The 13,258-nt window shown below is 44.0% G+C and overlaps 1 protein-coding gene across 2 annotated transcripts in view; it reads right to left on the bottom strand.

Moving 5' to 3' along the window:
* Positions 1-784: 784 nt before the first annotated feature.
* mxi1 (max interactor 1, dimerization protein) overlaps positions 785-13,258 on the bottom strand; it is a 29,189-nt gene continuing 16,715 nt past the window's right edge. For both annotated transcript variants that reach the window (XM_046408058.1, XM_046408064.1), the window contains exons 4-6: positions 6,719-6,833; positions 5,133-5,331; positions 785-4,676 (exon numbers count right to left, since the gene is read on the bottom strand). In XM_046408058.1, coding sequence (XP_046264014.1) covers positions 4,513-4,676; positions 5,133-5,331; positions 6,719-6,833 — 478 coding nt within the window. In that variant the 3' untranslated portion in view covers positions 785-4,512. The remainder of the gene's footprint in view (positions 4,677-5,132; positions 5,332-6,718; positions 6,834-13,258) is intronic.

The following is a 13,258-nucleotide window of genomic DNA, read 5'->3' as shown; positions in this document are numbered from 1 at the left end:
CCAGATTATTTATGATGAGTTTTTCGTGTCACTGCGGGAGCAACATCGTTATTATCAGTGAGTTTCTCACGGCGGTCTGACATGGTGGTTCTGTAGCTACAACTTGGGAGGTCGAGCCTCGTAGCCATTTTTCACAAGCTGTGATCACAGGAGAAGACCATCTCATGTGGTGGATGCTCATGTGGTGTGTTAAAGAAAAAAAATACTGTAAACACCCCCCAAAACTGCTTTGATCACACAGACATCGTGACAGACGGACAGATTTACGCCACGTCCAGGGTGCGGGAGGAAGACGAACGCGCACTGGTGACTGGCGTGACACCTGCCTTTCAAACAGGACTTCCTCCCCCTTACAGTAAGTGATAATAGCTGCACACTCTGTATTGTTGCAAGGGACAGTACTGAGACATGCAAACTTGTGTCGCTGTTGTTCTGTTGTTGTTAAATGCTGCTATTAATATGCAGAAAAAAAAATCACATACATATGGTCATTGATCAGAGAAAACTCAAAAAAAAAAAAGAAACGTCATGACGTCACATGATCACCTGGCGACCTGTTGAAGAGTCCCGACCTCTGCGCTGGGACCCACTGCTCTGTAACAGTATATTGAGATTCTAGCACAAAGTGCTGAGTGAATTAAGAAACTCGTTGCTTCGTGTACCTCTCTGAAAAACGGTTAACATGACAGCCTATGTTAAAGTACACAAGTAATGTTAGGATGTATTGCTTTACTGTGCATTCAGAGGTGAGACTTTGCATGGTATGAAGAGGCCGGCTGAGTCATTCAGGTTTGAAAATCTTGTTTTTATTGTAAGTATTGCATCTCAACTTACACAGCTAGAATCATCATCAGACTGCATGTTTTACAAAGAATGGCCACAGGTTCAGAACAACGGGAGGACTCCCTGCGCGGGACTGCTCGACTCACTGGGCTAACTTGACCTCATGAACCCTCCTGTGAGACCAACGCCAAAATGGAGCGTGGGGTTACAAAAGACAACTGCAACGTCCACATTGTCGGGCTGGTGCACTTCTGGCCAAGCTGCGAAACTGGAACTCGACCCTCCCAGAAAGCTGACTGTGACCTGAACCACAGTCAGGACTGCATGTCTGAAACTAAACTTAAAACGCAGAGGTAAAAATATAGCTTTGTGATCACCAGCTTATGAAGATATGATATTGTGTCCAATCTGCAGCACAGCCAGAAACTCTTTGTCAGATCTCCCAACCAACTGATCAGTCTGCACTGAACTGACAGCTAAGCTCAGTTAACTTTCAGTGCAAAATGATGTGACTGAGCCTTCTCTCTCGCTCTCTCTCTCTCACACACACACACACACACACACAACACTCACACGAGAGAAGACAGACCTGGCTTCAGTAAAATCAGTTCTTATAGTTTGTTTTATCCCTTCTTGGAATACAAGATCAAAGCAGTTTGCCACATGAGACAATACAACGAGTGCCAGACAGTTTTCACACATTTTTAACACTATCAGAACCATCCCAATGTAGTAAAAATATATTGTACTTTGAAGCAGGTTAAAACACCACTGCGCTGTGACCCAGGTCTGCACAGGGAGTGAAATTCATAGTCGTCAAACACAGGACCTTCTTCCTCTCAGCAGTGCAGGTTCATAAAACCAACATATGAAGACGAAAACAGAAGCAAAGAGAAGCTGAAGGTTAATAACTTAAACGGGGGAAGAATAAATGTAAACTGTCCCTCAGAGAGAGAGAGAGAGAGCGAGAGATAAAGAGAGAGGACACTGAGGTGTTCTGAGGTGGTTTTGGCATTTTCGTGTTTTTATAGTCAAGCACCAAAAGTGGTGACTTTCTGATTCAGTGCCAAGTCCAACAACCTCATCATAGCTCTGCAGAGAACTTACAAACTCTACACCTTAATGATGTCCTTCAGAGAAACCAAAGGATTTGTTCTTATTCTTTATTTTCTTTTCTTTAAATCCTCAGTCAGAGACCTTGTATTGTAAATGTAAGACACATTTTGTCGACTAAACACAAGTCTAATAGAGACTACAATCCTCCTAATAGAGGAAAGTGGAGTTTTAGACCCCCTTTATTTTGTAGTAGCTGGCTCAGTATCTGCCAGTAAAGTCTTGGCCATCAATAAGCCTTGTGCAGAGATGACCCCCCCTCAACCCCCCCCAAAAACAACCGGACACAAACATTTAGGAGTTAGAATGGCGACTCTTTGACCTTGTGTCCAAAGGCCGGATATGGAGGGAAGCCATTTTGTCTATGAGCCTATCCAGGTGTTTCAGGCCTGTATTTCTCGTCACAGCGTGTTGCTGGGGAGTCCACTCCGGACAAGGCTGGAGACTCTAAACAGGCGAGGCTCAGCACTAGGAGCAGCTTAGGGGCCAATTACATTTCAAGTGTCCACTGAACAAATCATCAGAAAAATGAAAACAAAATGGCTACATTTCTCATCCCCTCCCACCCTCCCCACCAAAAAAACAAAAAACAAACAAACAAAAAAAAAACAACATAAAATCAACAAGTCTTAAAATAAGGAATGAGGAATAAATGTCAAAAAGAGGAGTAGAATAAGACAGAAACAAAATAAGTTAACTTCTTTTCCCCATTCTTTGTGTTCATTGAAGAATTGAGAAATAAATATTTAAAAGGCCGATGTTTTTTTTTTTCTCTTTCTTTTTCCCCACATACAAAAGGATTCATGAAGGGTCCATGAGAGTACATGACAGCAGAAAAGAAAAGAAAAAAAAATTACAGAGAACTGTGGCTGAAGTGCAATTCTTAATGCCAGTGGAGTTTGGATGGCGAACATTGACATCATAAAACCCGTTTGCTTCTTCTCACACTTCAGACTTTTCCTCCACAGATCACCTGACCACCAGTGGAATGCCACATACCCCCCCTCCCCATTCATTAACATCATAAACAAAAAAAAAGCTAATAAATAAAAGAGTGCCACACAGACTCAGCATTCTCCAACAGAAGTCCTACCGGCTTACTTTTTTGCGCAGCTGAACGGGAAGTTGTTCTATTGTTTTTATCACGTTGAAGAGTTTTCTGTTCCTTGTCAGCGCAGCAAACAAAACGAGTAACTTTCCAATGTTTCCACCTGCAAAACTGGACAAAGCAACAGTGGCCCATGCTGCATCCGCTGCCACTCTGAAGAGGATAAAATCTTTCCAAAAATTAATTTAAAAAGCACAATAAACACAGATCAAACAGCAACAGAGCCGATAGTTCTATCCATGAGCTCTACCTTTTTTTAAACTCATTTTTAAATTTTAATTTATTAAACTATTTGTATGTACAAAAAAGAAGGAAATTTGCTTTATGGACGGTCACACAGTCTTTAAGGGAGAAAAAAAAATTGTGAAGGGAGTTAAAACTGACGAGACAAAAACAACTACAGTTATTGCTTGTTACTGCTGGAAAGAGTATGGACATCTACTCCAAAGTTTGTTGTTGTTTGGACTTTTTCTTTGTTGCTGTTTTTTTTTTGTTATTTTTTGTTTAGTTTTTTTGTTGTTTTTCTTTTTTCCACTTCTTGATTTGTGCCGTTTCTATGGACAGCTCTGAAGTAGGCAAGTGCAGGATAGCTTGTTGTAGCTGCTTGTCGACGGGGAAAGAAACCAAAACAAAACACACACACACACACACATTACAATTTCCACTCTTTGAAAATGCACTGAGCACCCACATTCGACAGGAATGTTTGTTTTTTTTTAACCTCCATTTTTGTGGTTGTTTTCTTCCACGCTTGGTTGGAAACAATCATGGCAGACACACTTTGTTTGCTTTAAAAGCTCAGTTGTGGTGGATCTGATCTGCTTCCCCGTTGGTTTGTTTCACAATAGCACCAGTTCAAGTGTTTGAGCTTTTGCAGTGTCGAGCAGAGGTCATGAAAAAAACAATAAGACAAAGGATTAAATTCAGGAATGAGGGGACGTTTATCAGGGCCAAGCTGTGTTGATATGGCAAAGTTCACCCACAGTGTTCATTATAGTCCAGATTAGATGTGCACACACAGGAGAGAGACCCAAACAGAAACTCTGACTTATTTCAATATCATAAGAATTTAAGTGCATTTTGGATTAAATTAGGGGTTGTGTATCTTTAAAAAATTTAGACATTTGACAGTTCGAGGAAATAGAAGAAGGAAAATCAATCATTCAACATTAAGATGATCTCCTGTTAGAAGAATATTAAAACCAACTGGCAGTCTCACATCACTGTGTTTGGATCCCTGGTGTCGGTCAGGGTAGCTCAAAATTCAGAGGTGAGGAAGAGCTCTGTGCGGAGCTCCTCCAACAGTGGGTTCAGCAGCACAGGAGGAAGAGGGGGGCAACTAAAGGCTAGGAACAGAGGGGATGCTGCTGAGAGGCGGGAGCAACAGGGACGCCGTCAGCCGGAGGCGTGGACACTGTCGGAGGTGACTGTATGTAGGCATGGTCGAATGGATAAACAGATGGGGAGGGCAGGCGAGTTTGGCAGGGAGGTGGTGGCGGAGTGGAGCTCTAGGAGGAAAAGGCAAGTTTGACACTGCAGGAGGAGTAGCCCTCGTCGCTGGCCATGCTCTGCAGGCTGCTGTGGTCGTCCAGGTCGCTGGTGCTGGCTGTGCTCACACTGTCCAGCTCTCCATGGGAGAACTCCGTGCTTTCCACGTCCACCTCAATCTCCTCTGCAGCCCGGATGGAGGGAGAGGCACAAAGAAGGAGAGAGAGGGAGGGAGAGAGAGAGAGAGAGAGAGAGAGAGAGAGAGAGAGAGAGAGAGATTTTCTATTTGATCCCATGAAAAGACCAAAATCAACAGCATATTAGCCCTTTACAATAAATCTGTTGACAATAATAAAATCTCTTCATTTCCGATGGAGATCCCCTTCATACATGTATTAAGGCTGTTGGTTGCTTCAAAGAACCAAAGTTGACTTTAAATCCCTTCAGGGAGAATTTGCATTTTAAACTTCTATCCAGGAAATCTGATTTGATCATTTTCAGCAACACCTCACTTCACACACAGTCCCAGAGGGACTCTGACTTTTACAACCCTAATATCGTAAAATTAGCCCAAGAGCAGCTGGAGGGTCTGGTGGCCTTGTAGTCACTAAATTAAATTCCTGACTGCAGCCTCACTCACCTTGGTCAGAGTCGGAGCGGTCGGAGCAGAGGGTGGAGCCCACGCTGTCCATGCGTATCCGTTCCCCCTCCCCTGGGCTGCTCTGGGCTGCAGCACCGCTGCCTCCCCTCAGCAGCTCCAGCTGGCGCTGAAGGTGCCTCTGCTCGCGCTCCAGAGACTCCAGCTGGTACTGGCTCTTCCTGTCTGTCTCTTCAAGTTTCTGGTCAGGAGAAGGAGAAGGAGAAGGGTAGTGGGGAACAGAGAGAATGTTAGTTTCATGTACCAGGGTCAAGGGCCAAGAGTAGAGGAAAGCCTTCCATATCAAAAAGCTGTCAGAAGAGAAAAGCAGCAACAGCACAAACAAAACACACCTCAGCACCTGTTTTAGCACTAAACTTTAGGTACTAAATTTGTTGTGTCCTTTGGATTTTCTTCCTGCCAGCCATGAGACCCCTAAACGACTTCTCTCACCTGCCTTGTTAACACCATGTCGACTTATTTACTCACTGCCTCAGTTTATGCCTCGCACCATATAAGCGAGGGGCTGTGGCAGGGACTGATGGGGCCGTGTCATGCTCTAACCTTATAGCCTCATGTCACGGTCACTAACAGTGACGAGCCTGACTCCCGGCGACGGACCAAAACAATAGGCCATCAATAGACGATGGAGACACTCAAGTAGACAGCAGCAGAAGCGCAGAGTGTTGGCAGTAGTAGAAGTTGTAGTGGGGGTGGCGGGTCAGGGCACAACAACAATGTCAGCTTTATGCCTCCCTGCTCAGTTACGTGAATGCACGCTACACCAGGCTCCTCACATGCACACACTGCTCAATCTCAGGCAGTCACATGGCTGCTTTTAAAGTGGATGGGCTGGCAGGATTCAAAACAGTGTGATCAAGCAGGGAAATCCTTACTGGTGGATACTGGTTTGTTTCTGACAAAACATTTGGATCGAATTATTTACGGCTGTACCTGTAATGAAGATGACCACCAAGAGCCTCAGAAAACATCCAAGAAATTAGGCTTATTCACTTTCTGTTCACTTCAAATAAACAAATCATCTACAGCCAAATCCCTTCACTACAGATACACTGCAGTTCTGGTGCTCCTTCACTGGATCTACTCCACTTACACATTTCTAAACTAAAATGACTGGTGTCAGGGTTTATGGTAAAAACAGCTTGTGAATGAAAAACTGAAATAAAAAATGTTATCACTAACCACATGTAATCAGTTTCATCTAAAAAACGTGATGCCTCTGCAGAAACACACGAACTACTAGTGATCTCAGCATTAGGTAGCTCAAACTGGCAAAAAAGGCTAAAGAAAATCCAATCTTGGATATATTTCTATGCATGGCAGTGCATCTTACTGCACTTATACCAACATATTATAAACATAACTTGCCATTTATTGTTATCTGTTGCGTGTGTGTGAGTGTATGATCATCACATTTTTTTTATTTCTTGGGGGTCAAATGTATTTCAGATGCCACCTATATTCTTGCTGTTTTTCTGGCTTAAATTCATCTGTCATCCTGCGATGGAGACATTTATTTATCAAAATAAGCACCTGGGACCAGTTCTGGAAGGGCTATGTCTAATTACCTTTATGTGTGCTTTGGCTTTGTTGAGCAGGCCCAGGGTAGTGTGGCGGTTGCAGTCGGGTCCCAGGGGTATGAGGGCCTTCAACCGCTCCAGACACAGCCGCAAGTGAGCTCGTCTGCAGGGGACAGACAGAAAGAGTCAAACATTTGATAAACAAATAACAGAGGCCTGCAAGGTAAAATGAGACATGTAAGAGGAATTTCATGCTGGTAGTTAAACATCTTTTGCGGTGGCGTAGACTTGTCAGACTTGTTTGGTGATTCTAACCAGTACCATCTGGCTACCAACCAGTTTCTCTCATTTACTGTCCATTGCAACTTTATATCAAAACTCACACTAAACCAGTATTCACCCAAGTTACTTGTCATAAACCATACGTTTCTAAGTCGCTTATGTTTCCTGGTGGTTTTTTCCCTTTAACACAGTCTACGTTACAAACAAGTTTCAGCTGAGTGGATGAGTGGGGCAGGGAGGAAAGGTGTAATGGCATTTCCTGGACTCTGCTCGGCTCGTACGCTCCATCATTCTGACAGTCCCTTATTCTGTGACTGCAGACAGGCCTTGGGTACTATCTATTCTGTTAATGGCCCGGAGTTGAGAGGTAAAGAAAGATAATTGTGGCTATAACACAATCAGTGCTCCATTAGCAGGAGCTGCCCTTTCAGCTAGCCTAAAGGGAACAGTGAAGAGACATTAAGAGACAGTGAGTGGACTCAGTGGAACGACCCAGACTCAGGACCTATCTCTAGGGAAGCCTAAAGGAGACAATCCCACGGGGCCAGAGCAGGAATTCACTGCTCTGATATTGCAGGGCCAGACTGCTCCCTGCTATGTAGCACTGCTTTAAGACCAGTGGAACCGTGTGAGTGCTGGCAAGAATATATCTGTCTGAGTGCATGTCAGCGTGTGTGTGTGTGTGTGTGAGCGTGTGTGTGTGTGTGTGTGTGTGTGTGTGTGTGTGTGTGTGTGAGCGTGTGTGTGTGTGTGTGTGTGCGCTCCAGGAGGGGAGGATCGGCTATGCATGGATGGTGCTGATAAGAACACGAGAGCAGAGTAAGCCATTGTACTAGTACAGTATTAGTGAGAGTGTACTTAAACTACACGAACAAGACAAGTGCTGCATGTATGAGGAGTGAAAGGGCAGACTTCCCAGTTCAGTCCTAAGTGCTAAAAATTAGAAGTCACAGGGCACATAGTACATACACACACACACACACGATTTCAGTCTGGGAGTTTGTGATGATGAAAACCAGCCCTCCTTAGCTCATCTGTCTCCACAATTAGAATTAAGAGAAGACAGCAGAGTCCACATTTGCTCTTTATTTGGCTCGTCTGAACCCCAACACCACCATCTTTGCCTTGCAAGGCCACACACACAGTCATGTTTCCATCACTTTTGGGGACATTACATAGACTTGCATTCATTTCCTACCCCCCCCCCCCCCCCCCCCAATATGATGACTGTGTAAAGAGATGTTTGCCCCCACAACTACAGGAATATGTGTCCACACACACACACACACACATATATGAACACAGACATCAGTTGGCAATTAATCACATGCTACTCTTTGGCAGCAGCATGGGGGGGTGCATGCACTCCACCTGGGAAATCGTCTAGGACGTACTACAGACAACACGGCAGAGTATCTGCCTCCCCGACCATTTTGTTCAACAATGCAACTCAGATACTCGATCATGTGGAAACAAGGCATTAGGTGTATTTTACTGCAATTTGCAACACAGTCATTTTCAAATTAAGTAGGCCATTCACATATAATGTTTCAACACTGCTGATATGCCACTAAATTATTTATTGTGCAGCTGTAGCTGAAGAGTACAGATATCATTTCATATTACATGCAAAGACGAACATCATGAACACGCACTTTTTTTATCATTTAACTACTCCTGCACGTGTACGCTGTTATGCTCTCATAAATACAAATCGTACTCCACACAGGACACACTGATCATGTCTGTCTAGCCTGTCACACTTCAAGTTAACAAATTCCAGACACCAGTGACCACAATCTTCTCCTCCACTCCCATCGAGATTAAAACAACTATCTCAGCAAGCAACCCAAGATGACTCCTACTTAGAACCACTCCTGTCCCGTCTCCTAACCCTCCCGTCTCCCTGACCCAAGTGACATGTTGAAGTTGGAGGAGGGGGTACTGGCCATATCGCCGCATAGTATCACTGGATTTCTGGCTCCGGCTATGACCGAAATATCCCATTATGGTCCTTAGAGTTAAGACTTCTATTAGTAAGGCGTCGCTTGTCGGGGCTGTTGAATCACCACTTTCTGCCAAGTCAGTGAGAAACCACAAACATCCCTGCACTCCCACAGGATGATGAGGAGGGGGTGTAGGAAGAAGAGGCTGTCCTCTTTCAGCATGTCGAGTCCTGGTTCTGTCCTTTTTTTTGCAGCTCCCTTATGTACTCTGTGATCTCCTCTTAAAGCAACACATGCTGCTGGTTGGCAGCTGTCAGACACCCTCGCTGTGCCTCTTATTGATAGGCAGACATGTGAGACGTCTACGTGACATTTGTCCTAATCTCTGAGTACATGACGCATTCTGATAACTACAGACGGCACAGAAGCACCAAAAACTTATATGAGGGAGAGTCCGGGTAACAGTGAGTGACAGAGAGGAGAGAGGTTGTGTAATTCATAGCCATCACACTGGACTGTCTGAGAATGTAAATTCAACCTGCCGTTCTTCTCAAAAGGGAAGTATTTCTGAAAATATTCTGGGATGAAAATCGACCAATGATGCCCTGGCAGGCAGCTCAAGATAACGGTGGCGGCTGGTTTATCATGTTAGGCCCTACCACCAGCACTATCTCTAACTGTCTCACTAAGAGGTTAAAGGTCAGAAGCTAACAGCTACTGGGTGATGCCCCCAAGACAGGTTCTTAATCCCGGAAAAGGCTTGTTTACCATGCAGACCCACAGCCAAAGAGCTTAAACCATTTGCAGCTTACGATATGAGTGGTGGCTTGTGACCATAAATACCTGCCTGCTGCAGCCAGGATCTCTGCATCTCCGCCCTCTTGTAGCCACGCAACACAGCAACCAGCAACAGAGCCTACTGTTCGGCTGACTTCTTGGAAAAGACTGGTGCTAGTTACATAAACAGCTATGGATTTACTGAGGAGCCCCATAATTTCATGTCCTCGAGCTGCTTGGTTAGGTAAACTTTGTTAAAGGATGTGACATCACAGGAAGACAGGCAGTATCAGTAATTTGCTGTTAATGTTGCACTGCTTTAATCACGGGGTTAAACTGCTCTCTTGAGACAAGCGCTCACACAATGTAATTATTATAAAATCACACCTTTGAGTACTCAAAACAATCAGTTGAAGCAAAACACAAAAATCTATGACAGCAGACAAGGTGGAAAACAGTTGAGAGGTCAAAAAGATCAACAAAGAGACAAAGGAGTAATCATAAGTTAAAATATCCAGACTGCAGACTAATAGCAGTGAGGGCCGTTGCTCTGCACTTTGTATTTAAAGTGTCTAATGAATGGCACAGCAAGCTGTGCGTTGCCTGAATGGGGAACTCTTCATCTGTGGTGGATTACATAACACGTGGCCAGTTGCTACCAGGACCTGTGCTCCAAGCTGTCACGCACAGCAGGGATATCAAATCCCTCGGCGACGATAAGACAACAGAGACAGAAAAGCCTTGTTTTTCCTTGTATTCAGCAAAGGGAGATTCCTGGGAAACCAAGTGAATATAATAGCGCATTTCATTTTGTTTTTATTTAGTTTGTTTTATTTGCTGCCTTGCGGGTATGCCTTAGCAAACAGCTGCTTTTGAAATCCCACGCTCTCGCTGGCTGCCAGTGAGGCAGTGAGCTTCTGTGGACTGTGGAGTCTGAATACAGATCATTTTATAATGGAAGTGGTTATTCAAAGGAAAACACATCTGAAGCTGCTGCTCATCCACCACGAGTCCAGGGGAGTTACCTGGAACTCACTATGTAAATAGGAGCAGCTTGTCACAGTGTTTACAAAACAGCTGTGTAGACAGGAGCTTTTAGCTTGCACTTATGAACATGGTCAGTTTATTTTCACATTTGGTGACTTGGTTCAGAAATGACTGCAAAACATCATAAAATTCATTTGAAATATGCCCTTGTGGTTTAGGGGTATGTGAGGGGTATGCAGGGGTAAGTGCTGCACTACTGAACAAATTTAGATGTAAAGCAATTGTCTGTTTTTTTTTCATTACAAGTTATGTAATACTTTTGCAACTCATATTCAGTTTTATTGCACCTTGCAATGATAAAATACAGTACAACTGAATGTGTCTGCATCTTGCATCACATCACATCTTCATTTGTGTGGAAAACTAGCAGCACACCCACTGTATCTGCACTTCATCATGATTACTGTCCCTTGTGGGGCCTCTATCAGAGATTTGTGGAGGCACAGACACTGTGGGCAGTTCCTTACTGTGTCTTTCAAAGCATCTGTTCCTCAGAACGTACAAGCTAATCATCATTTAATTTTGTCAATGAAGTCTCAATCCCAGTCAAATCTTCAACATTTCAATCCACATAGTGGCCTGATCCAACTGGAATCGACAGGTTGTCCATTTAAACTAATTTGTGTTCATGAGTTATACTCTTCATTGATTTATTATCCTGCTGCACACCTGTCAGGAAAAACGGGAGTGCAAAATCCTGAAGACACAACTTGCAGGCTCACCAGACACAGCCGGCCTTCCTCTTCCTCCTGAGACAATGGGGCACTTCCTCTCTACCAGAGTGCGCTTGTGTGTCTGTGTGTGTGTGTGCGCGCATGGTTACCCTCGTGTTTCTGATGGGCCCCAGATGGGTACGCAGGCAGGCAGCTCCTGCCTTTTGGCTTTGACATGTGAGCGAGCAGCCAGTCGGCCTCGGGTCACTGCACCACACCTTTCCTCCTCATCCTCCCTCCTCTCTCATCTCCACTCCCCATGAATCACGTGGAGGACTCTGCTTTCTTTTTTTTCATCCCAAACCCATCAACTTTCAGTCCTTTATTTTCTCCTTGCTTCAATTCAGTTTACTTCAAATGCAAAGCTGTGCTTCATGTGTACAGTTAAATACTCTTGAGAAAATTGGAGAAGTGGTCTGATAATAATTATGATCATGATACGGTAATAGACCAGTGTTTATATTAAAACAAATCTGGCATCATTTCTGTACCAGTCTTCCTCTCATCGTAGCTGTTTCGCTTATTCTTGAAATGCGTCAAACTGCCTCCAATGTGATTGAAGCAGAGTCCTTTTTAAAGAAGCACTCTGAAGCTCTCCCTGCTGCCCACCACAGCTCTTCCAGAACCTACGCACATCATATGTACATCTCTCATCAGTGCAGAGAACAACAGCAGCTCTGCACTCGACCTTTTCGTCCTTGTATTATCCACACACACACACACACACACACATGCAGAGTGGGTGTGCCTTTGGATGAAGGGCACACAAACACCCCAGTGCATGCATACATACACATTTTGATATCTCATATCTCTGTAGTCTGTAAAATCTAGCGTCAGACTACCACTGACAAACAACCCTTTAAACGTTCGTCTAAACTAGTATCAAGGCACCAATTAGCTGCAATTCCAACATCACCAAGATGACGAGAGCAATCAGCACAGTACTGTCTTGAAAACATTCCAGTGGCTCTGGAAAGGATAACTCAAGAGAGAAGCGTGAGGAGATTGTAATCAGGCTGCTGTGTACAGACGTACAAGCAATCAACCAATCACAAGATCACACAGACAGATTTTCAATTCTCCTCTGAACACATCTTCAGTTTTGTTAAAACAGCGAAAGATAGACTCTCTTTCATGCTTTTAACTTTAGCTAAGCTTTTTCAACTGCAGGAACTTTTCCACAAGCCAAGGAATCTTTTTTCCTTAAACTCAGGAACTTCACCTGCATTTTTACTGCAGGTACTGCCCAGTACACACACACACACACACACACACACACACACACACGTACAATTACTCTGTTTTCCTGTTACTTGCAAATTCAAAAGCCCATGCAACTCTGATGTTTTCTCTGGGCAGTGTATTGAAAGGGAATGAGCAGAAAAAAGCTAAATTAATATTCATGTGACAACACAAATGTCAATAAAAGAACACCTGGGCCTGAAGAGTAACATGGACAGAACAGTGCCAGCTGAAAACAGCACTGACAAAGCAACCTTTTCTGCTTATTTTTCAGTCCTCTGAAACCAACGCTGTTAGTCGAAGCAAGAGCAGTGGGGGAAAAAATATGGCTGCCCTAGATTCCAAACTTGTGAATACATAAATAATGGATAACTTCTCAGGCCGTCCAAGATGTCTGACATAATTACTGGACGTGCTTTTAAAGGGGGTGGTCAGATTTCCAGCCCAGATACCAGTCAATACACTTCACTTTGGCAAATCCCACACTCTCAAACCCATTTAACACACACACACACACACACACACACACACATGTTTTGACCTACTTCTAATACGTGCAGAGGGGGAGGAAATCTGAC

This window comes from Scatophagus argus, chromosome 2, assembly GCF_020382885.2.
Source record: "Scatophagus argus isolate fScaArg1 chromosome 2, fScaArg1.pri, whole genome shotgun sequence".
Taxonomy (NCBI): Eukaryota; Metazoa; Chordata; class Actinopteri; family Scatophagidae; genus Scatophagus; species Scatophagus argus.
The sequence above is the reverse complement of the archived record's forward strand: the minus strand, read 5'-3'. Positions and strand labels throughout refer to the sequence as shown.